Source organism: Sceloporus occidentalis, unplaced genomic scaffold (assembly GCF_023333645.1).
Source record: "Sceloporus occidentalis isolate IW3139 unplaced genomic scaffold, rSceOcc1.0.p SCAF_12, whole genome shotgun sequence".
Classification (NCBI taxonomy): Eukaryota; Metazoa; Chordata; class Lepidosauria; order Squamata; family Phrynosomatidae; genus Sceloporus; species Sceloporus occidentalis.
Window position 1 is genome coordinate 18,685,532 of NW_028316992.1, and position 23,535 is coordinate 18,709,066.

Here is a 23,535-nt window from a genome sequence, read left to right on the forward strand (position 1 = left end):
CCCAAAAGGAATATATCCTCAGCCTGGCTTTCTCCCCTCTCACAAACACATTGCTGTTGAAGTGTGATATGATAATTGTCGAAGAAACAGGCCCTCCTTGCCCAACACCACACATCTCCACAGGACTAGCAACTGAGTTCCTTTCATTTCCGTTCTTTTAAACATATTTTTGGCATGCTAGGAAGTGGAATGCCAGCCAAGGGAATTGCCAGCTGCCATCGTTGTTTCCAAGTTCAGGGCCCAGAAACTGTTGGGGGGGGGGGGAATGGCAGGCAGCTGCAGTCTTGATCCTTGCTTCTCTTTACAGTGTGTCTGCCACCTTGCAAAATGTAAGGGGAAGGGAGAAGGATGAAAAGAGAGAGAGAGATGCTAGCTTTTAGAGTTTGGAGTTATGCTTTTACAAAAGTAACTAGTGGTCATTGTAGGTCTGAGTCCTTGTGGTAGGCATGTGTACAGTGGTCAAATGCAAGCATGTGCATACCCACCTTGTCATAGGCATGTGCACAGTGGTCAAAGGACAGCATGTGCGTCCCTCTAATATTTCACAGATGGAAACCAGGACACAAGTGGCCAGGCAATATCAGAGTGAGATCAAGTTGAAAAAGAGTGAGATCAAGTTGGTTATTCATTAGGGAGAAAAGCTGAGAGGGACTATAACATTTTGCATTTCTCTGAGCCTATTGGGAAGGGCAAGACTCTGTCCCTCCTCTCTTCTGAGTGCAAACTACTTTTTCATTTTGAATTCTGGATTTGGCAATTGAAGGAAGCTGAGGATAATGGAGGAAAATGAGACAGAAACTGGTTCATTTTAAGGGCAGCTGAAAAGGTGGGAGGGCAGGAGGATTTATCAAGACTGCTCCTGCCAAATCAGAACAGTTGGAAAGTATGTGTGTGCCCCATTGCTGCCTTTATTCTCTGAATGTGGGTTTACTGAAAGTATTAGAGCAACCATTTTGGGAAGCAGTATGCTGAGCTAGAAAGCACCTCCTATGGAAACTGGGGAGTTTGATTCTCATTTTAAGAAAGCCAATCTAATTCTCACTTACTGGCATAAGACATAGATTGGAATCAGTTATTATTCAGACTTTGCACGGTTCCATTTTATTTTATTTATTTATTTGCAATTCAATTTTTAACTTAGAACATAAAAAGTGTATTGTGAGCGGGAAAGATTTAAGGAAACGTGTACAGTTTAGTGGAAATATATTCAATTTAAATGTGATATTTCACATTATACACACACTCCAAATATGGGAGGGAATGGACTAACAAACACAAGTACAGTTGACATAGACCAGAATGAAACTAATCCATCCATCCTTAGACTCTTTGTCTGATCCAAATGGACTAATCTTAAAGTTGTTGCCTTGGGTAACATTCTTAATAGACAGGTGAGGTGTTCATTTAATTAATAAATATAGTAAGTTGTAAGCTATCACAACTTTCTAAGCAATCTAAAGCCTGAAAAAGGAAAAGGCTAATTGTTGTTACCAAGAAAATCTGTAAGGATAATGAGATATGGTATTTCTAAAACATCCCGGAGAGACATCATGCCTTTCTGTCACATTCATTTATTTTAATTGCAATTGTAGAATGTGCATAAACAAATTACTAAGGACATAAAACAAAAGAAATAGTATATAAGTCAAAGAAGTGGAACTAGTTTCCCCAGTTGACTGTTACTGGTATAATTAATCAATATGATTTTTTTTTCTTTAGAAAAACAAGATTGGAAGTATATATTTTGTGTTATATATATACTGTGGATGTCAAGTCATAGTTGCTTGACTTATTGTACTCCATGTTACCTTTTGGTGTTCCTAATTTATTCTGCAATAACAGTTTCTTAGGTTATGTCATTGTATTCTTTTACAGTGAGAGATGCAGATATACCTTACGTGGCCATAAGGATTCAGTAAACAGCATTGAGTTTCTTCCTTTCTCCAACATCATTCTCACCAGCTCTGCAGACAAGACCCTCTCTCTTTGGGATGCCAGAACAGTAAGTAAAGTTATCTGCTTTGTGGTCCAAATTAATAGATGCAAAGTGGTCAAGCATTGTGATCATTAGATGGGCAATATTTTAATTTTTTGTAGTTATGGATCAATGAAGTGAATGTGATCAATACTTGACTTTGAGGGATAAAGTAGTAGCAAAATGAGGAAATGTGTGAATGTTATAAGCATTTATAGTTTGCTGGGGATTGGGTGAACACTTATACAGGTTTGTATTTTACTAGACATAATATTTCTCAGTGCTGAATACTTCATCTTGACCAATACAATACAATACAGTGCTAGATCATACCACATAAATATTTGTTTGACTGGCACTGAGCACTTTCACTTATTGTCTAGTAGTAGTACTAAATATATGAGAAATCCAGAGTTTCAAATCTGCTGGATAAACAGACAAATTAAGATGGCTGCTACGTTTCTGACATAAGACTGCATCCTGCTGTGTACTTTATATCACTTCTACTCAAAGTAGTTGTCGCTGGGAGAGCCCCAATACCAAGCAAGTTTCCAGGACCAAAAGAAACAATGATACCCACTGAGAACAAATATAGTGTCGGTCCTTGGCACATTGGAAAAAAGGGAATGGCCAGTCCCTAAACATCAGATAGACTAGAGTGGGAAGCACTGCTCTACATGGAAGGGGTGAAAGGCCTTGGATATAGACAACTGCACCTGGTCATAGTGGAATACCTGTGACTGATTGTGTCAGTATCTGGAATCTGTTAGGGAGACCATAATTAGGGGAATTTCTTAATTAGCTCAAATTGCCGGAGGGAGGGGTAACAATGCCCTTGCAAGACCGTGTCCCTTGATGTATACCAAAGGACCAAATAATCCGTTAAGAGATGATGCAGAGACAGGCTTCTCCAATTAAAGTCCAAATATTTATTGAAAGGGGAAAGAAACATTCAGCAAAGGGTGCGCACACACTCAATACTCAATGGAAGTAAAGGAGGGAAATGCAGGAATAGATTGAGAGAGGCAGTACTACGGGCGATACTCACTTCTGAAGGCTTCTCCCTGGGAATCCAGTGCAGATGTGGATGATGGAAGAGACACGGCTGCCAGAACGTGGGGGGAAATGACTGAGGGAGCTAAAATCAGAGTCCAGTCTGGTGTGGAGCCAAACTGTATTCTGAAGATAGCACACCTGAGTGAGTAAATCTAAGGGATCTTGTAGGCGAAATGTAGCCTCTAAGCGATGAGCTTAATGGTTTGGCTGAAGCCTAGACAAAGGGTTTTAATTGCCTGGGCTTTGTTAAGCCGAGGTGTACAATAGCCTGGTGAATGCATTTGAGTCTGACACAAATGGAGGAAGACAGCTAGCTCGGTGGGCTGTTGATTTGATCACCGGCCCAACAAGTGTGAGGCTGAAAACAAACAATCAGCATTGTGTTGGTTTTGGAGCTGATGGCTTTCCCTTTTAGCAACTCCCAAACTTCCGGTGGGGAATTTCCAAGTATATTGTTCCTAGGGGTCCTGCCCCCTCCCTTGCAAGTTGCCTACCTGGTCTCCTCGCTTTGGCGAAATGGCCATTCCACTAGCAGGTCAGTTTGAGGTCAGAGTGAACTCCACATACTCCAAAATTTTATAAAATATAGTTATTCTAACAAATCCATAGGAGTTTGTTCCCACCAGCTTTGAAACTGTATGATAAAACTCTACATTACTGCCTTTTTCAATACTAGCAAGGTTGATGATTCACATAAAAAAGATGACGAAAGCATATTTCAAGAGCATTTTTGGAGCTATTTGTTACTGGAAACATTTCACAGTCTTCAGGGTTTGGGGCAGGGGTAGAAGGTACAAGAGACAAAGGACAGCTTCCCCTGTCTCCCCCCCAAAATTTCCATGAAGATGGGGAAAGAACAGTGTAAGGGTCGAAGGCTTTCAGAGAAGATGCCAGCCACAGATGCTCGTGAAACATCAGGACGAAATTTTTCTAGAACATGGCCACATAGCCCGAAAAACCCACACAAAACTACAGTGTAAGAGTCACTTACAAGACTGAAATGTACTGAGATGGATTTCTGAAATTCTGAAGCTCAAGTGTGATCATCATTCATTGTTCACAGCAAGAAGGCTATAGCAGCCCCCCTAAGAGGTTATTCCCTTGAAAGGCCAGGGCACAAACACACACGTATAAGACTTTGGGCCTATTTTGCAGTTTGTACAATGACACATCAAACAAGCCATCCCTAAGTTTACACTGCAATAACATTAGGGTACTTTAAGCAGAACAAGCCTATTTTTCATCAAAGCCATTAACTTGCAGATCAGGTCACCATAGAGGAATTCGAAAAGATAAAATTCCTCTGGCATTCCTAGGGTGTTGGTTTTTAATGAAGTTTCGTTCACATATGTTAATTTAGCATAGGGTGTAAAAGGCAGTATTATCTCCAATTACTGCTATTGTAAATTGGTCACAGTATTTACCAGTGTGCATTTATCTGGTGATATGACTCTAGCCCATGATTGTGTATGCTATAATAAAAATATTAGTTTTGAACAGAGCCCAAACATGTTCATTATTTTTAAGTGCTAATTTTAGTAGTGCCTTCCACAAAATTTGTTGCCATAATTGATTGTTGTATTTCATTTCCTGTGGCTGGCCAGGTAAGCACTTACATAATGCTAAACTGTCATATCCTTCACTTATTTTATGTGAGAATGACTTATTGAAAACCATATCTATGGTGTTTTCTTTCCAACTGTGATTGTAAATAATGAAAAAAGTAAACCCAGTGAGAACAATATTGCTCACACTCTTCAATGTCTGTAATACTCAACTGTAGGCTGGATTGGCACAGTAGTATGTCTCATATTACGAGTTTAAGTGCCATGCCTAAAGTTGGTTTCCCTCACAAATAAGGATAAAGATGGGCAATGATTCAGGTGAGACATCCTAACAAACTATGGATTGTTCCCACCAAGGTTCATAACAGAAGCTTTAGAACCTGAAATAGACTTTCTGCAAGTATATAGCATATTTGTTTATGTAAAAATATTTGCACTAATTATGTCTTCATGTGATCTAAAGTAGTAGTTTTTATTAAAAATAATGATAACATGTATTTCCTTTAGAAAAGTACTTTTAAAACAACTTTTCAGTCCTGGAAAACCTCCCCAGAGCAGCCTAAATGAAAACCATTTTAAAAGCTAAGTGAAGTAAGAATGGGTTTTCGGTTGGTTTTATCACAGGTAAATTCTGTGTTAGTCTTCTATCACAGTTTCATTGGCTGAAGCACCAGAAGATTACTTGGGAGACAGTAGTCAGCATTCTGATGATGATATGTGCACACATAAATGTGGCTTACGGGTGCATATGTCCTTTTTTGGATGGTATGAAGGGCTTTCTTGCCCTTGCCCTCTGACCCCAAACCTCCTCAACCAGCAACTGCCAAGCCCTAGGAGGGCTTGCTGTTTGTTTCTGGTGGGAAGAAGGGAGGCACTGCAGGCCGTGGAGACATGGATGTTCTGGAGGAAGTTAAAAATGGCACACTTCACCCGTGAACACATCCCCATTTCACTCCCACCCTAAGCTGACTGCAGCTGATGCTTCATCATTAGAATTACCTCCCCCTTCTGGCCCTCTCAATGTGTAAGCAGCCGAAGAGGAAGGATGTGAAACTGAAATGGATTCACTCTGCACTCCAATATAGAATCTCAGCCAACATGTTTTTCTACTAACAGAATGAGACATTGGCACTCAGGCTGGTTACTGAACTATAGCAGGAAAGTGAACCATTAACAAATGATTTCCAGCATGAAAAAGTCAAATTCCCAATGCCTCTACAACCTCATATAATAAGACTGAAGCAAAGGAAGGATTAATCCACCTCTATAGTAGTCCAACAGCATTGTGTGATAAGCACCTAAACGACAGACTTAAATGCCAGTATATCAACTCACTCTCCTTTTTGAATGGAGCTCAAACTGATTTCAAGGAGTTAATCTGCTTTGTGCAACAAATTTAAGCTATTTTGTTCCTGCTGACTGCTTGTTTGTTTATTGTTATTGGCTCCAGCCATCAAGCACTTATGTTTTTTTCCTGCTTATTACCTCCTCTGTTACAAAAAAAGGGACACAACATAAAAAAAAGTGTGGACAGACAATCCTTTCTGTTTAAAGCAAAACATCATGGTTGAAGCTACAGCCTCCTCCCTAAATAAGAAATTGGCCCAGGTCAACAATCCTCATTGCTAATTCAAAACATGTGGCCATTGATCAATCTTTCTTGAATGTTAAGTTCCATCTCAAAGTAACAAGAGGTGTGCTGTATTTTTTGATACCCTAAAGCAAGGGAGGAAAAAAAAAGAACTCTTTGATTTAAAAGCAGTTAGGTTTATGGGACTGTACCTGCAACAGATGGGCATTTGAATCATGTATCACTCTCTCAGCAAATTCTAAATATCGGTGCATTTGCAATCCCTGTTTCCCTTTGAAAAATCTACCCTGAATAAAGTGGACCATTACAATTCAGTGTCAAACAGCAATGCTGCTGCATTATTTACTTAAGGTAGAATTTGAAGTAGAAGAAGCAGCCATCAATATGCCCATGTTTTGAGTTATTGTGGCAGGGATTGATCTGTGGTCCTAATCTCCCCGCTTTGGGGGGTTACATCTCCAACCATAGCCATTTGCTTTAAAGTGAAGGTCTTTTTATTATGATGATGATTAAGAAAACAGTTTCCAGAGAAATGAGGGATTTGAAATAACCTCCCACATCAGTGAAAGGAAAATCTCCATGAGCCATGGAGGTATAAGTAAAGGCTCTCGGGGTATAAGTAAAGATGTCCACTGAGTCTAAAACTTTGTAGGTACTGATCTGTCCATGAGAAAAAGGTTGTGTTAATTTCTACAGTCTTCATATACAGCACAACACAAGGTTCAAATCTTTAATTTGAGAGGTATCCAAGAAGACAAGTTGTCTATGTCAAAGTGCCTTATTTTGAATGGTTTAGCCATTTCCCACCATCCACTCCCCCCCCCCAATTGCTCTTCAGTAGCTATGTCCAGTCCACATCCTAATATTCCTGGAGCCCATTTACACTAAAGGAATCACCCAGTGTGGAAACTGGGTTATTTCATGGATTTGTCACGATCAAATCTCTCCATGGCATTTTATCCCGGATTCCCATTCCCATTCACACAGGTAAAATGTCATGGAGAGTGATTTGATCCTGGCAATTACAGCAGCAGGGACAGATGAGGTGGAGGAAGAGGATGACGAGGGCAAAGACAAGGGGAGGAAGGCTGATCCACGGCACGGATGGGGGCAGATGAGGAGGAGGAAGAGAAGGATGAGGGCAAGGGGAGGAAGGCAGATCCAAGGCACGGACTTGGCCGGTGAGGAGAAGGAAGAGGAGGAAGAGCGGGCCTCCGAATGGGATCGACTTGTAAGTTCCCATTGGCAGCTCCTGCCAAAAACCCGGTTCTTTTGAAAAGAACCTCTTATATCCCCATCTTTTAAAAAAATGGGTTAAGGGGCATTTGCACCAAATACAGATCAGGAAAACCCAGTGCGAATATGGATGACCCCCAGGAAAACCTGGCACATGTGTGAACAACCCAAATTAACACCAGTTTGGAAACCAGTTTAAAATGCAGTGTGACTGGGCCACTATTCTCCATGGTTTGGAACATCTTAACCAGACAAAGTTCTCTGTTGCTTCCCTGGCAGTGGGCTGTGTTACAGTCTAGATGACAGTGCTGGCATTAAGCGCTACTGCTGCCACTTCTTCTTTTCTCATGATTTAGAGATGCTTCTGTTTTTAAATTCTGTTCTTTAAGCACTCATATTCATGCCACATTAATTTCACATCTTATATCTCAGGGTGCATCTACCCTGGAGAAGTAATGCAGTTTGACACCACTTTAAGTGCTGTAGCTCCATACTGTGGAATCCTGAGTGAATGTTTTACATGATCTTTAGCTTTCTCTGCCAAAGCATACTGGTGCCTCACAAAACTACACAACTCAGGGTTCTGTAGGATGGAGCCATTGTAGTTAAAGTGGTGTGAAAATGCATTATTTCTATTGTGTAGACGCCCCCTCAGTTTGTATCTATAGGTAGTTATTTCAGACAGCAATAACTATCTATAGGTAGTTATTTCAGTTGAAGCATGGGTTCTACTTTGAATTTGTTGGCCTACTACAAACTTGGTTTGCCTATTCAGATGTGAATTTACAACATACATAATCTTCCAGAAGTATTGTTTCATGTGAGGTCGTTATATGAGATGTCTGCATTGATTCATAAACATTATCAGTAACCTGCCTTAAACACTAAGATTTAAGTGTGTGTGTGTGTGTGTGTGTTAAATGAATGCTGAAAGAAAGCCAGGAATAAAAACAGAGCAACAAACACTTATACTTTCACTGTGGGATGTCTGTTTTTCCTTTAACAGCACAGCATCCATAACTCATTGTTGTCTCTAATAAGTTTCATCCTAGAGGGGAATATATCATCATTGGTCTTTACTGAGTACGTGAATCTTTGTTTCACACTTTTGCTTCCCTTCACTCACTCTTTAAAAAAAGTGAATATAGGCTCAAACAGGATAGCTACAAGTTGATGTTGCCGCTCATGTTCCTGCAGCTTTCTAAAACACACCACAGAATAAATTGGATTTTTTTATTCAGAGAATGTTAAAAAAGGAAAGAAACAACAGCACCCCAATGCCTCCAGTACATTAGACGTTCATCATGCCACTTTTTTCAGCTGATTGAACAAGAATTCTATCTTTGTTGTTCCCTCAGAGCAGTCTAATGGTACCATCTGGGCAGTAAGGATATGATGCAGATGATAGGTAGCTGATGTAAAAATAATTATTTGTAGAAAACTTGAAATCGGTCTACCAGGATATGGACCACAGCTTCAGAGACACTGGGGCTGAATCTTCTGTGAAAAGATAGCAAATATGCAGGCAGTGAATGAACAAAATGATACAAGCATCATTTGCTGTTGTGGCAAGTAAAACAGTTGCCTTCAAAACCTGATGCAAACCAAGGTCAAACATAATGGCAACTATATTTGCTGTGTATACATTGAATGCCACCTGCTTGTGAATCACAAAGGCATAATAAATCTTGTAGCTTGAGGCTGTAGCCATAATTTGAGAATATACCATTATGAGAGAAACTAGGGAGTGTCATATGGAGTATTCCAGAAGTCATAAAATCACTTTGAGGCTTGAACCTGAATGTGCTGAATATTATTTAAGTCAGTTAGGCCCTATAATGTCTGTAGAATATAAATGGGATCCATTGAGTTCAGTGAGATTTATGGCACAGTTCTGTACATATTTACTTAGAGGTGAATCCACTTTGCTCAGTTGGTTTACACCTAGGTGATGTGCATACGGACGCTGATATACTTCTTAGCAGACATATTTAGAGTTGTGTTGTTAATTGCTTTATGAGGTTAAATCTGAAATCAATATGAATAACGGCATTCCAAAATTAAAGTTAGTGGAATACATTTCACAAATTTCAAAATTAATTTCTTGGTCTCTTAAACCTTGAGTAATACATAATGGACAATTTGATGGATAATATACATGTTCTAGCAGTATAAAGAGGCATTTGAAAGTCAATATGTTTGATAAACTCACTCACCTATGTGAAATTAATTCTCTTTTCTTGATTCAAATAAAAGGAAAGATGTGCAAGATGAAAAGTTATGTTTAGGATTTGTCTCCTCTTCAGATATATATTTTTTAAAAACTGTTTTGACAAAACACAGGTTTCCCATCTAGCGCTGAACCAACATGGCTATTAACAAGGAGTGTGAACAGACAGAGTCTAAAATTATTGTATTGATCTGAGACACTAATTCCCCAAGTGTTAACCTGAAAAGCCTTCAGACGCATTAAAGATCATGTTCAAATATTGTCAGTAGGCCAAAGAGAGGCAAGATACATTTTGATCTTTCATTAAAAAGATCAAGTCTACAGCACAGGTATCTGCAACCGCAATTCAATTATCACCCTATAGCTCTAAGAGTAACCCAAAGGCCATTTTATAAGCCTAACTCTACACTGTTAGGATTATGTAGACAAAGTCCATCATGTTTGTCCAACCCTTTCTTTAACACCCAAGGAAGTTTTAAATCCCACAGCTTCCTACACCAATTTTTCTAGCTGCTGTTATGATTACTGTTATAAAGCAAATCCTGTGATCAAAAATGTTACTTTCTGCAGATCACACTATCTCTTGCTCTTTGGTCAATGGCAGCAGATTGTGTTTGTGTGAGTGTGTGTGTGTGCATGTGTTTTTAATCTTTTAATATCCCACTAACTGAAATATTAGTGATCATGTTCCCATTCTTCCCACTCCTACTTTCAAGGACAAGTATATGTAATTTCATAATTTCAACTTTCCTCCTGAAACATGATTTCTAAAAGTAGAATGTAATTATCTCATTCCCCTAATAGAATAGTTTCCATCAGCAGAATACTGAGGGGAAATTTCTCTTTACCCCGTAGTTCCTCAGACAAACTCAATATGTGTTCCAGAGGGCCGGGCGGCCATCTGAAACAGATTTGGATAGTCTGAGGGATGGAGGCCAGGTCCAGACTATTTGAAAGGCTGTATCTCTCCATATGTACCTGCCAGAGCTTTAAGAGCTTCAGGGAAGGCTTTCGCTTGGTTCCACCACCGTCACAGGCTTGTTCCGTGGCTGTTCCCATCCTCTGGGACTTTCATCCACAAAAGGCTAAGCTGGCTCCCTCTCTGCTTTCCTTTCAGCAAGAGCCAAAGACATTTTTGTTCAAGCAGGCTTTTAATATATAATTTTTGTAAGGGAAGCTTTTACATGGAGTGTGTGTTCTAATTATGTTTTTTAAAACCTTTTTATATTTAATGGAATTTTATAAGCAAAGATATAGCCTATGAAAGCTCATGCTGCCAACTTCTTTCTTTCAGTTAGTCTCAAAGGTGCTACAAGATGTCCCGACATAGTAATTTTATATTGTTTTGGCAAGATGCTTCTAATAGTTTTTAATTTTTTTATTGTAAAGTTTTAAACTGGTGTTTTTTTCTGCGAGCCACCTTGGATCCCTTTCTGAAACAAACAGAAAATGCTGTTGTTTTCAATGAAAAAAAAATACCATGTATGAATTTTGTGCAGAGTAAGTCCTGAATTACAAATATTCTCATCAGTTCAGAATTCTTCTCATCAAGGTTTCTCAACAGTCAACCATTTGTCAAATAATTTCAAATGTTCTTTCCATCCCTAGTGTGCACTGTGAACATACTCAATCTGATTACCTCCTGAGTCCTGCAATAGTATGTGTGTGTTTATGGGTCTGATTATAATTATTTGGAGCCAGTACAGACAGGCCAAAATAAAGCTGCTTCGGGTCACTTTGGAGGTATGCTGTTTAAATGATGCATGCATCCTAAGAGGCTGGAAGCTGCACCAAAGCCATGCTCCAGTCCTAAGTACTGGAGCGCAGCTTTGATGCAGCTTCTGGCCTCTTAAGGTGTGTGTGTCATTTAAACAAGATACCTTCAAAGTGACCCGAAGCAGCTTTATTTTGGCCTGTCTGAACGGCCCCTTGGATCTAGACTTAATCCTTAGCAGGCATGTTGAAATCAAAAGAAATTTAAATTAATCTAAATGAGATTATTCTGTATTTGAACCCAGATCTTCAGTTTACTTTCTGCACCCAGACTGTACTCATTTGCTCTTTCTGTGAACCCACATTTACATAACTTACTGAAAAGATTAAAATATAAAATTAAAGTTTTTAATAAGTCACAGGGTATTTTATCTCACATTTCCACATATTTTAGGGCACATCAAGATACTAGCATATCAAATTGGGAGTATTCAGAAAAGACAGATACTCTTTCACTTTGGAATATCTATCCTAATCACTGTGAAAAGCCAGCCTTGCAGATTGGAATAGGTATATCTTTCCCCGTGCCATATGACATAACCTTTACATGCATTGCAGGGCCTGGGATGACTGAAATTAGTCAACCCTAACAAGAGCATAAAATGTCCATTACGAACGTGCTTTTGTTTTAAAGAAATTAGCAAAGTACATTCCTTCAGATGTTTCTCAACTGCAACTCTCATTAGTCCTAGCCAGCCCAATACTGTTTAGAAGAACATACAGCCCAGTACTGTCTTACTTTGACTATCCCTGGTCCAGAGCCATGATTCGGCTCTTATTTCTACCCTTTTGTACATTCCTTCTATAAGCAAACTCAAGCACTGTGTATTTTACCAATTTGACAGGGAAACATGTGTTTAACTCCAGCTAGCAAAGAACATATAGTGATATGTGTGGGTGTGTAAGTGCCTTCAAGTCACCTGTTGACTTATGGCAATCCCATGAATTTCATAGGATTTTATTAAGCAAGGGATACACAGAGGTGGTTTTGCCAGTTCCTTCCTCTAAAATATAGCCTACAGCACCTGGCATTATTGGGTGATCTCCCATCCAAGTACTAACCAGGGATAGGCCTGAGATCAGACAGGATGTGATACTTTTAGGGCATTTAGGCAAGGGTAACATATACCACCTTGAATCCCATTTTGGGAGAAAAGCAGAATAAAAATCCAATAAATAAATAATAAAATATGCAGTTGATCCTCCACATTTTTGGCTTTGATGTTTGTGGATAATATGGAGGGGCCACTGTGATGAAAGAAGTAAAACATGCCTTACAACAGTTTGATAACTAGCAAATGGGAATTCCTTATCCATCCCAAGTACTTTTTCATCCAGATCAATCCAGCTCCTAGATCATGTAGGAATCCTACCAGGCACAGCAGGACCTTGTTTTCCATCTTGTGCACTAATTAAGCACAAGTTGAATACACCTTGCAAATTACATGCTAAGCCAGGAGTACATGTTCACAGAGATGGAGAGTTGGATAGCATTATGGAAGGTGTGTAAGAATATCCCATTCTTTACAAAGGCCTCTTATGCTTCGGATGCAACTCCCTGTACTTGCATTAGCTGAAGGGGATATTAGAGGAAACAGGGTCATATTGAGCACCGTAAGAGTCCTCCTTTTCCCTGAGCTCAGCTGAATTGTGTCGTATTGTTTACTTATGTTATTCTGTGTTACTGTATGTGCACTTCACATTTGAGGTTCATGTTGGAGATATGAAAACAGAAAGCAGATGAAAGCACTACTATTTTTATTTGTAGTTTGATTTGTACTGAAGTGGTTAAAGTACTGTAAAGTACTGTTCAAATAGCAATCGAATTAACATGTTCTCTCAATGCAAAATCGAAATGTTGATGGTCTTTCTTCTTTCTAGTGAGTAATTTATGTTGAAAATGACCTTTTACAGATCGTATTTGTAGCATCTTCTTTCCAGCATTAGTTACTTACCTTTGCTTTAATTGTTACATTAAAAATTACCAGGAAAGCAGCCAACTTCACAATCAATAATTTAATTAGAACTTCAGGGTCAGGAATCTTATGAAAATATTAGTTTGTAGGTAGCCTTTGTGGGACTTTTGAGGATTGTTGCTCTTACGTCTTTTGATTTATGCCTTAAGTACCACCCAAAGGACTACAATTTTTGCCTGACCTTTCTGCCCACTTTCCCTCTCATGGCTAATCCAAGCCAAACTTTCCCTTGAGATGAACTAGGGTGGGAGAGATGTGTATTACCTTGGCTGGCTTGACATAACACCTACCAAGCAAATCCCTTTCCTCTCTGTAATTCACACAAATGGGCCTGATCTGCGCTTGCACAGAGTAGATTGGAGAACTCCTATAACTAAAGTACAGCAGTTTTGGTCTCAACCTCACCTGCCCTCCAGCCACCCACATACTGCTCTATGTGTACTTCACATTTGAGGTTCATGCTGGAGATTCCTAGTCTGAAAGTAGAAGGCAGATAATAGCACTACTATTAACGTTGCTGCTCTCTGCTTCATGTCCTGGCGCAGTTTCAACAGTACAAGGAAACTTCTCTATGTTTTTGCAGTGTTCGTTTTTAATTAATTATTTTATTTTGTGTGTGTTTGTCATCATCTTTTCTTCCTTTTCTTTTTCTTAGTATTCCCACCCCACCTCATTCCCACATTTTGAGTCTAAGGCTATATCTTCACTGTTCATGGCCTTGAAGTCAACATTTTAAGAAGTGTGTGCAGTGTGGCAGTAAAATCCAACACACCAATGGACATTCTTGCTGCTTGTTGTGCTTGGGGGAATCTCACAATGTAGAGACCTGCAAGCAATGTTTTATATAAGACAGACTTTGAAAAATCAACTTTACCATGGTCTTTGAGGTAAATAAGACCATTCAGGCTGGGGCCTCGAATTTGACTAAATCTGCAAAGATTCCTTCTATTCTGGCTTTGAAAACTTCCAGGATTCCTCCATTTACATTTCCACTCCCTCTACTGGTTACACCACACTCTGAAAGGCTATCTGGTTATAGAAAAGAAGATGAAACACCAAAAAGTCAAGTCCCATCAATCAGATTTAGAGCTGACTATCACTGAATCTGAATGTCTGTCTCACTCCTTAGCTTTGGGTTCTGTCCACGAACTGGTGTCTTGATTTGAAATACCACAAGTAATGCCACTTCCTGCAGCAGATTTCATGGAGCCAGACCCTGTTCTCAATAAGGTACAGAGGACTCTTTCCTCTTCTAATAAGGAGGTCCAATTTTTGGCAGCTTATTCTGATGTTAAGATTGGAGAGGAGATCCTATCCTCTCCTCAGATTCAGGTCCTGGAGTAGTTTTGGTCCAGATCTCCAAAATTTAAATTCTTTTCTTGTTCGCATCAATGCAAACAACATGATTAGATCTCATCATCATCCTTCTCAGATGCAATACCTCATCATAGACATTCCAGCCACCTTTTGACCTCAATGGACATATCCTCTGAGTCTTCTGTTTGATACTTCTCCTCTGGCAGAGGTCATGGCTGGCATTATTGGGATCCATACTGATTCGCACCTCATGCCTTGCATCTGGTATGCCTTTGAGGACCTTCTCACCAGTACAATGTGGGCCTTTTATCATGGATATGCATTACAGGAGATGATTCTTTGAACTTCTAATGGCACTCTCTGGAGGCCCCAGCCTATATCTCAGGAAGTAGCACTTTCTGCTCTGGTGTCCAAGCTCCCACTGGAAGCCTCAAATCCAAATCAGCTCCATCGTAAGATCCAGTTTTCAAACTGAATCCCATTGCAGTGCCTGCCTCTACACCAACTACAAGTATGGATTCCATATTAAAGAAACAAATTCATTTATCTGAATAGATGGAGACATCTTTGCTACCAAGGGGCCAAGACTGATTATGACAGCGATAATGGTGAATCCTCCATGTCAGCTCCAGAATCCCAACAAGCTTCAAACTGCAACAGATGTCATTGTAAGTGAAACACATCCATTTTCTCCATACAAAGATATCCAATCATATATGACCTGTTACTACACGTGGCTTCAGTGCTAGGGCTATAAGTGAAAACCCTTATGGATCCAGTTTTCCAAAGTTCAATCAAAATTAACTCTTCCAGTGTCTCTTTCAATCCTTCCTTTGCCTTTGGAAGTTGCTTAATAGTCCTAGCTGAATCTATCCTCTGTAGTTCCAACCTCTTGAAGACTGCACCTGCAAACATTTTGTGCTAACAATATAGTTTAAAATTCTCTCCAGAGTACACTGTGTGGGCATGCCAATGGTTTGTGGAATCTGCTTTGTTTTTATTAAAAGCCTGAAGTCTGCCAACCAGAACCTGGAGCAAAAGACACAGAATTTAAAACAAAACAAAACAATTTTGATGCAGGCCATAGCTAATGGAATTCACAGGCAGTTCCAAAGTGTCTCCCTTGTAACCCAAATTTTATTTGTTTCAGCAGTATAATTTTGCATATATGTTTGGAGAGAGCAGAATTGCTGTTGTTATGTTAGAGAACTAGAGGTCAGCAATATTGCGGTCACCCAGACAGCTTCCTGGCCATCTGATTTACCTGTAGTCTACCCCAGCTTTCAGATGAAAGGATTTAGGTCCACTCATTTTGTTTAGAGATATGTCACATAAACCTAAGGAGTTTGGAAGAAATTTTGACCCAACTTTGTTGTCTCCTCAGGCTTTCAGTCCTCACTTCTACCATTGTTTCTCCTTATTTTTTAATCCTCATTTTCTCCTCTATATAATTTCTCACAAATTCTATGACTATACAGGTTTGTGTATGCATTCTTGGAAAAGTCATAAAACAACATAGTTCTAACAGCAGCAGATTTCACATACATAAAATTGGAAGAAGAATTGCGGGTGGTGATGGTATTACTACTACTATATAGTTGTTGTCAATGTGATATTTTTTGTTATTTTTGTCTGCCTTTAAGTAATTTTTAATTACTTTAATGACAAAAATGAAAAAGCCCAGTTCTGAAGAGATTGCAGTCTAAAATTCAACCCAGGAACAGAAGGTGGGAAGAAAGAAAGAGGGGAGGCTAAATGAGTGCTCAGTTGAGCTTTAGATTTTTATTATTACTACTACTATTACTATCATTATTATTATTAATAGTAGTAGTAGTATAATTCTTTATGCCCTTCCTTTTCTCCATAATTACGACCCAAGTAGGCTTAGTTTCAGCTAAAGAAAAATATTAAATGGAATTTACCAAAGGATTCCAAGGAAGAATTTGAAAGGGAAGAGAATGAAGTGTGATGGACATTCTAGGAAGGAGTTCTAGGCATAAGTGTCAGCAAGTGAGAAACTGCATGTTGCCATCAAGGGAGCCAGAACAGTGATGCTGGAAGAATTAATTTGGTTTCAATTTTTATACAAACTGATGTAATTCTCATACTTCAGAACTAATGCACAAACTGAAATGCAATAATCCTTCAGTTCCCACACTCCAGTATTTGTCCTTCAGGTCTTTTGAACTAAAAAAATGTACAGAAAGTACATTAGAGGAAATATATTCCTGTGCATACAAGAAGTTATATCAATTTTATACAAGGATGTCAAAAATGTTGCTAACAGATGTGGAGGTAGAACAGTATAAATTTGTGCTTCAAAATACTTCAAATAGTATAGAACGTGAAATGGACAGATTTATCAATACCAAAATAGGTGACCGAACAGTGGATGACCACATGATATTTTGGAATGTAAGCACAGGGATCGAATGGGGTAGCAAAACCATAGAGGTATTTAAGATGTTTTTATTTTACTGGATCCAGGAATTAAAAGGAAGCTTCAAGTTCCTGTGGCATTTCAAAGTGCAGTACCTGTCTTTTCACAAACCTAGTTATGCCAGATACTACTATACTTTCATATCTGCAAGAGAAATACAGTAAACACCACCAGCTTTGAATTCTTTGAATATATATGTTAATCACTGGAATTTTTTTTCAGCTTAAAAGAAAGAACTGCTTGTTTTTCTGATCAAGCTGTTTCTATCAACACATAATATTTTCATTTCTATTATGTCAATGATCTGTGAACAAGAAAGTGTGTAAAGTGGCATATTCCAAAGGGATATGTAATCTAGATGAAATCACATTTTACTTAAGCAGTAGATGTTAGGATTGAATAATATTGCATACAAAACTATAAATGGCTTCTAGGTTGGGTAAACACCAATGCTCTGCTTCAGCAGTTGCCTGAAACTAAATGAGAATGTTTGACTTCTCAGCATTATTGTTTGTAATGAAAATGGCCTGGAATGTGTGCTTTAGTGGGTCTCTGAGAACATCCCAATACCAATTTATACTTTTTCAAGGTTCCTGTTAAGTTGCAGGGATGTAGTTGTAACTTGAACTTGACAGTGTGATTAAAGACTTGATCTATAATGGGAGAGGCAATATGAAAGGAGGGAGGAACACATGGACCTCTGTCCTCTTGTTATGTCTTAGTGGAGTAGACCCATTTAGTCAATGGCCTTTATCTATGAGTTGACTCACCATTCAAGAATTGATTGATTAGTTTTACGTTGGTTGGGCCTATTGAATAGGATGTCAGCCATTTGGAATTAAAACAGGCTGGGTTAGATGTAATGGTGCCCTTCTACATGTGGAAGTTATCCAGGCTTATTTAATTGTTTTTATATCCTCCCTGTGCTGCACGATCTCAGGCCAGAGTACAGTAAAATCACTTTGCACAATATAAATTTAAACCAATAAAAATAATTTGAGCTGCTTAGAAGCAGATTTGACAATTTAAGTTGAAATATTTAAAAAGAAAATAAAAGATCAAGAGAGAATTCTCCTACCTGGAAGTACATGAAAGGAACCAGCCCTCTACACAAATCATCAGTGGACGTAACTTCTCTATGAACAAGAAAACTATCTACAAGACACACTTCTGAAAAAGGAGAAGGAACTTTTTTCATTACTACAAGACTCCATGACACACAACAGGAGCACCATGAACCCAGACAACAATATTGTAAATCTATCAAACAACACCCTAAGTCAAGCAGAGGAGTCTGTTCTATCATGGGGGTTATCCTTTTGCCCCTCCAAAACCACATGCATGTTTCTGGGGTGATCTGGAGGCTTTCTTCCACAACCTACAACTCAAGGAATACTTCCATGTCAGTGACACCAGTCAGGATGAAATCACGCTGCATTTTGCAACTACAGACTCATCTTCAAATGCAGTCCCACACTGAAGTAACCTAATCTGGAAGTTGCCAGTGCATGAATTATTGTGGACGGATCCTTATCCTTGGCTTAAAACAGAGATGTGAGCTACGGTGGTACACAAGAAACAAGAAAATATTTTTGCTTGCTGTTTTTTATTGTTATAGGCTGGCTAGTTGGTTTAAATTTGATATTTAAAAACTTGGGTCAAGAATTTTTGAGTCAGTCACAAATCAGAAAATGAAGCTGAGCAATTTTGTTTCAGAATCTGAAATGTCTCTTTAAAATCCACTCACTTAAACAGGCTTCAGTAAATCAATGCTTGCTGTTTGCCATAGTTAGTGTGGTGCTGTTCTCTGGCAAGCATGGCCAGGAACCAGATTCATGCCTAATTTTGAAGGCACTGGGCTGGGCAGTCTTTGGCTTGGTAGTTGTGCAGTGATCCATATACTATTCCCCATTCCTAGAGTTGGGAGGAAGCCTGAGATTAGACTAAACCAGCAAACACATACACACACACACACAGACATACCGCCAATGAAACCCTACTTATTGGGCTTTCCTGCCCTGGAACATAAAAGGCACGGGTGGATACCTTGTTTTAGCACTGTTGCTTGATAGAACCTGGGATGCCCTCCAGTACCATACAAACCTGCACACACACACACACACACACACACACACACCCCACTATTCCTTCCTGAAGAAAATACAAAAAAGTACTTTCTGGGAGAGGGCGCATTGAGGAGGATAAGCTAGCCACTACATGACCATTGTTCTTATGTTGGGCATTCCTGACAGAGGTCCTTTTCAGGGATGCTGATACACATCTGGGGTTAAAACTGAAGCCCACAACATAGCGTGAGACCTAGGAATATAATTTACTTCTCAGGGGAAAGAAAAAGTAAATTTGACAGTTTTCTTCCTGCTGCAAACATATCCTCAAAACCTGTAGGTTTTTTTTTTTAAAAAAAACAAAACACTTACACTTTGGGACATATTATGCACAAACATTGCACATCATGACATGGAAAAAAATTGCTCAAGGAATAATATTTCTGCATGGAAATATCATTTCAACACAGAAATGCTATTTCCTGTACAAAAAAAAACTGATTTCAACAAAAATAAAATAAAGTGCAATTTTTGCACGGATGTCTCAAACAGTGAAGATTCTGATCAGTTCAGAATTTTCCTCATTAGGCTTTTCGAACACTCAGGAAACCTAGTTTTGAATATACTTTCCCTACTCAGGTTTTCTTCCTAAATTGTCCACCCAGTTCTCTCTGAGAAGTTGGCAAGTGGAGTTTGACAGCCACCACTGTCTCCCCCCTATTCTTCCAGAGACACTTACAGTGATATTGTTAAATAACAGGCCATGGGGCAGATGTTCAGAGTCATATGGACAGCTTTCCCTCCATATAGTATCATACATACAATCTGGCAGTTGGCATTTACGACAAAGAGGGAGTGCAGCATCTGCCAATTCAAAATTGTGGGGCAGTGAGTTGAAGTTACCATTTGGAGCAAGGGATCAATGGAGGCACTAGAACGGGGTGGCCCATTCTCTCACTGTTCCAGTACAGGCAATGGCCAGATGCCCCGAGATCAATTTTCTGGTGCAATATTTGGTTAAAAGGCACAGAACTCCCATTGCCCTCCCCCAAATGGGTGGATTGCTACCCCTGGAATATTTTTGCTACCTTAGAAACATTTAAGAGCTGCAATTTTGCTCAAAACAAGGCAATCTTTCTTTTTCTTTTTCCCCCCTCTTTCTTTTTTCCTTTTGGTCCCATCGCTAACAAGAATGGAAGTGGAGGGCCAATCATTTCCTATTTATATTTTTGGTGGAATTTTTTTTCTTTTTCTTTTCTTTTCTTTTTTTAGCCTTTGTTCCAGGAGCTGGAAAAGTAGTCCCCAAACCTGCAGAACCTGCCCATTCTTGGGTTTAAAAACAAACAAATGGGATAAAAGTTTGGCAAGGAAGGGACAACAGGCAGGAAGAGGGAGACAGGGAGAAGAATCGCCCATTTCAGAAAGTTTTAAAATCCTGCCTTGCATTTGACTGGCCCACTCCTCCAAAAAATACATGGCAGAGCTGTGAACTGATATTCAAGCTGGGCATAGATCCTCCTGAAGCTGGAATGATTCAATATAACTGACTGTTTGACCTAGATAGGACAATTATTGCCTTCTCCTTGTGTTTTACTTTTGAATTGCAGTTAGGGTTGCCAATCACCCAGGTGGGAAATGGCTCCAGCTGATGCCTTGTTGGTTTTAGATCAATCTCTACAGCAACCAGCAGATTTATTTGTGCAGAAAAGCCAGAATATGATGCTAATGAACAGGGTTGGGTTTTTTTTTTCCTTTTTCAAAAAAACTGGAATATTATTAATAATGGGCAGTGTCTCCTTTCTGGTCAGTGATTGTGCTGGGACTATGTTGTTTGTACATCAAAGAGCCTGAGTGAAAACAACAAAGAGTTGTGGAGTACCTTTATCACTAATTATAGCATGAGCTGTTGTGGGTTGTGGACCATCTTGTCAGATGCAGGGAGTAGAATCTGAGCAGTTCAGTAAAGTGTACACGCTTGAAGGGTAGAAACTGGAGCAAAATTGGAATCCACATGGATGCAATAGTATCGACAATGACAATTATATTGTAAAGAAAGTGGTTGTCAATAAAACTTGACCTCCTTGTAATAACTATGGAAGCTAATACATGTAAAGTTAAAGTGTGCTAGATTTGGCTTTAGTGAACTTCCTACTGCTCCTTTGTAAGAGATTGCAGGTGCCTGTTTGTGCTTCCTCTGGAGCTGCTCTGCCTGGTCCCTCTTGGATTGAAGGAGGCAGGCTGGTGTTGTCAGAAGAGCAGAGAATTGATGGACGCATCCATGTGGATTCCTTTTGTACTCACTTGCCTACACAGCCTCCTCAACCACCACTGGAGCACTGGTGGCTGTAGAAATAAAGCAGAATGCAGATAATTTTACTCCCTGTTAGGTAACCAGCTTTGCCCTTTGACTTGTTCAAGCCTTCTAACCTTTGGCCCTATCCAAGTGCTAGATTTTATAAAGTCCAAATGCTGGCAGTCCTGGTGGTATTCTGTCATGCGCACTCATCTACTTGCTTGCCAGCTATTGAGATTTAGATTCTACAGTGGTTTCTGGAGTTCCTCATCACGGTATGCCTAAAAAGTCATTTTGTACTGAAAACAATGCCAAGCTTTATATAGAGCTTGATGGCCCAAATTCCCAATTCTCTGGCAATAGCTAGCTGCAGGCCTATTTGAAATTAATTGTTTCAGAGCATGGCGTGCACTGGCACAAGGCGCAGAAGGAACAAGGAGCTGCCAAGAAGGTGCCATTGGCTGGGTGATCCATTGAGAACTGGCTGTTCCTTCACATTGGACTGCAGCTTTCAGTTACAGAAAATAAGTACTGGTAAACAGTGCTTGGCTAATTCGTCTTGCCTTTCATCCCCACTCCCTCCAGAATATAGATATATTATATATATAATTTCTGCTTTTAACTTATCATATGGACTAAGTCCAGTATTTCTGTCTGCATGGAAAATTCATAAGAATATTTTGCTAATGAGGATGCTTTAGATGCCAGTCTTTTTAATCAGCTGATTAAGAGCCCAGTCCCTGTGACATGTTCTTTTATTATGAATAACCAGTCTCTGAAACAGGACAAAAATATCATTGGGATAAAAGGGAACAATATTTCACATTATGAAAAAGCTGCTGTGTGCACGCTTATTAAATTAAGAAGTAAATAAATACCCAGAGCCTGATTCACAGTTATTATAAAGCTTTGCTGCATGTATCATTATCTATTACCTTTCTGCCTCTTTTTATTCTGGACCAAGATTAGGGTCACTTTAATCACCATGGAAACTATCAGTGTCACCCAAAGGAGCTCAGTATAGGAGAAAGTATTCAGATCTCAGCTCCACACTGAATTTAGGCGGCCTTCAGCAAGTCAGTGTCAGCCTCGCTTCTTCAAAATGGGCATTGATTGATTGATAGATTGTGTTGCAGGGATTAGAACTAGTTTATTCATCACATTTCAGTTAATACAGGGAAGACCTGGGAAATTAGTTGATACCGGAGGGCCAGTCAGGTGCAAGGAAAGAGATCTCCTGACTTTCTCAGCTTGTGCAGTTTGGGCACCCCAAACTAAGCACCTCTTTATTCTGCACATCCTGAATTCCTCAAATTCAGTTACATTATTCCCTGGTTTGCCCACTTTTGAGATGTGTATGCCCAATACGGTATATGTCTAAAAATTTTCCCTGGGTGAACGATCCTCTGATAAGGTTCTTCCTTGCCCAGTGGGCCCTGGCAATTACCCCAGTGGCAACGTCCCAGGTAGAGCTGGACTACAGTGCTGGGCTGTAGCAGGACTCTGGATGCTTAGCAGCTGCTAAAGGCTAATCCTGGCCTTCCATTCTTTGTGGCTAGGATGTTTTAGGCTGTGTGTTGATGACTTGCCTCTCTAACAGTGCATGTGTCTAATGGGCATATTCACCCACTATCACCTTTTTGTGATCCTTCAGCTTGGTAGATATATCACTAGAAGACTGCATAATTGGCCCTATTCCTTTCACGTTCATTTCCCTTTCCCTTCCCCGCCTCTCTTCCAGTTATCTACAACATATCCATGTACTCGGCACTGCCATATTCCCTGTAAAGATTTTCATCTCTCCATTGTAATTGACTTAAAATTATCTGTCATTTTATCTTTTGTCCTAAAGTGTGAGAAACACAATTAGTAGACTTCAGATAATGAGACAGAACTGAAAACAGTGCAATAAAATATAACCAAAATTACTGGTGTTTCCCTCCCCCTTTCCCCATCTTCATTACATATTACTTTTTGTTTATATGTTGAGTACAAAAACAAAGATTTGGGTTACAAT

The 23,535-nt window shown here is 39.4% G+C and overlaps 1 protein-coding gene across 1 annotated transcript in view; it reads left to right on the forward strand.

Annotated features, from left to right (window-relative positions):
- Positions 1-23,535, forward strand: part of SPAG16 (sperm associated antigen 16) — a 506,576-nt gene that overhangs the window by 292,540 nt on the left and 190,501 nt on the right. Inside the window, exon 13 of the mRNA XM_089477933.1 lies at positions 1,876-2,002. Coding sequence (XP_089334059.1) covers positions 1,876-2,002 — 127 coding nt within the window. The remainder of the gene's footprint in view (positions 1-1,875; positions 2,003-23,535) is intronic.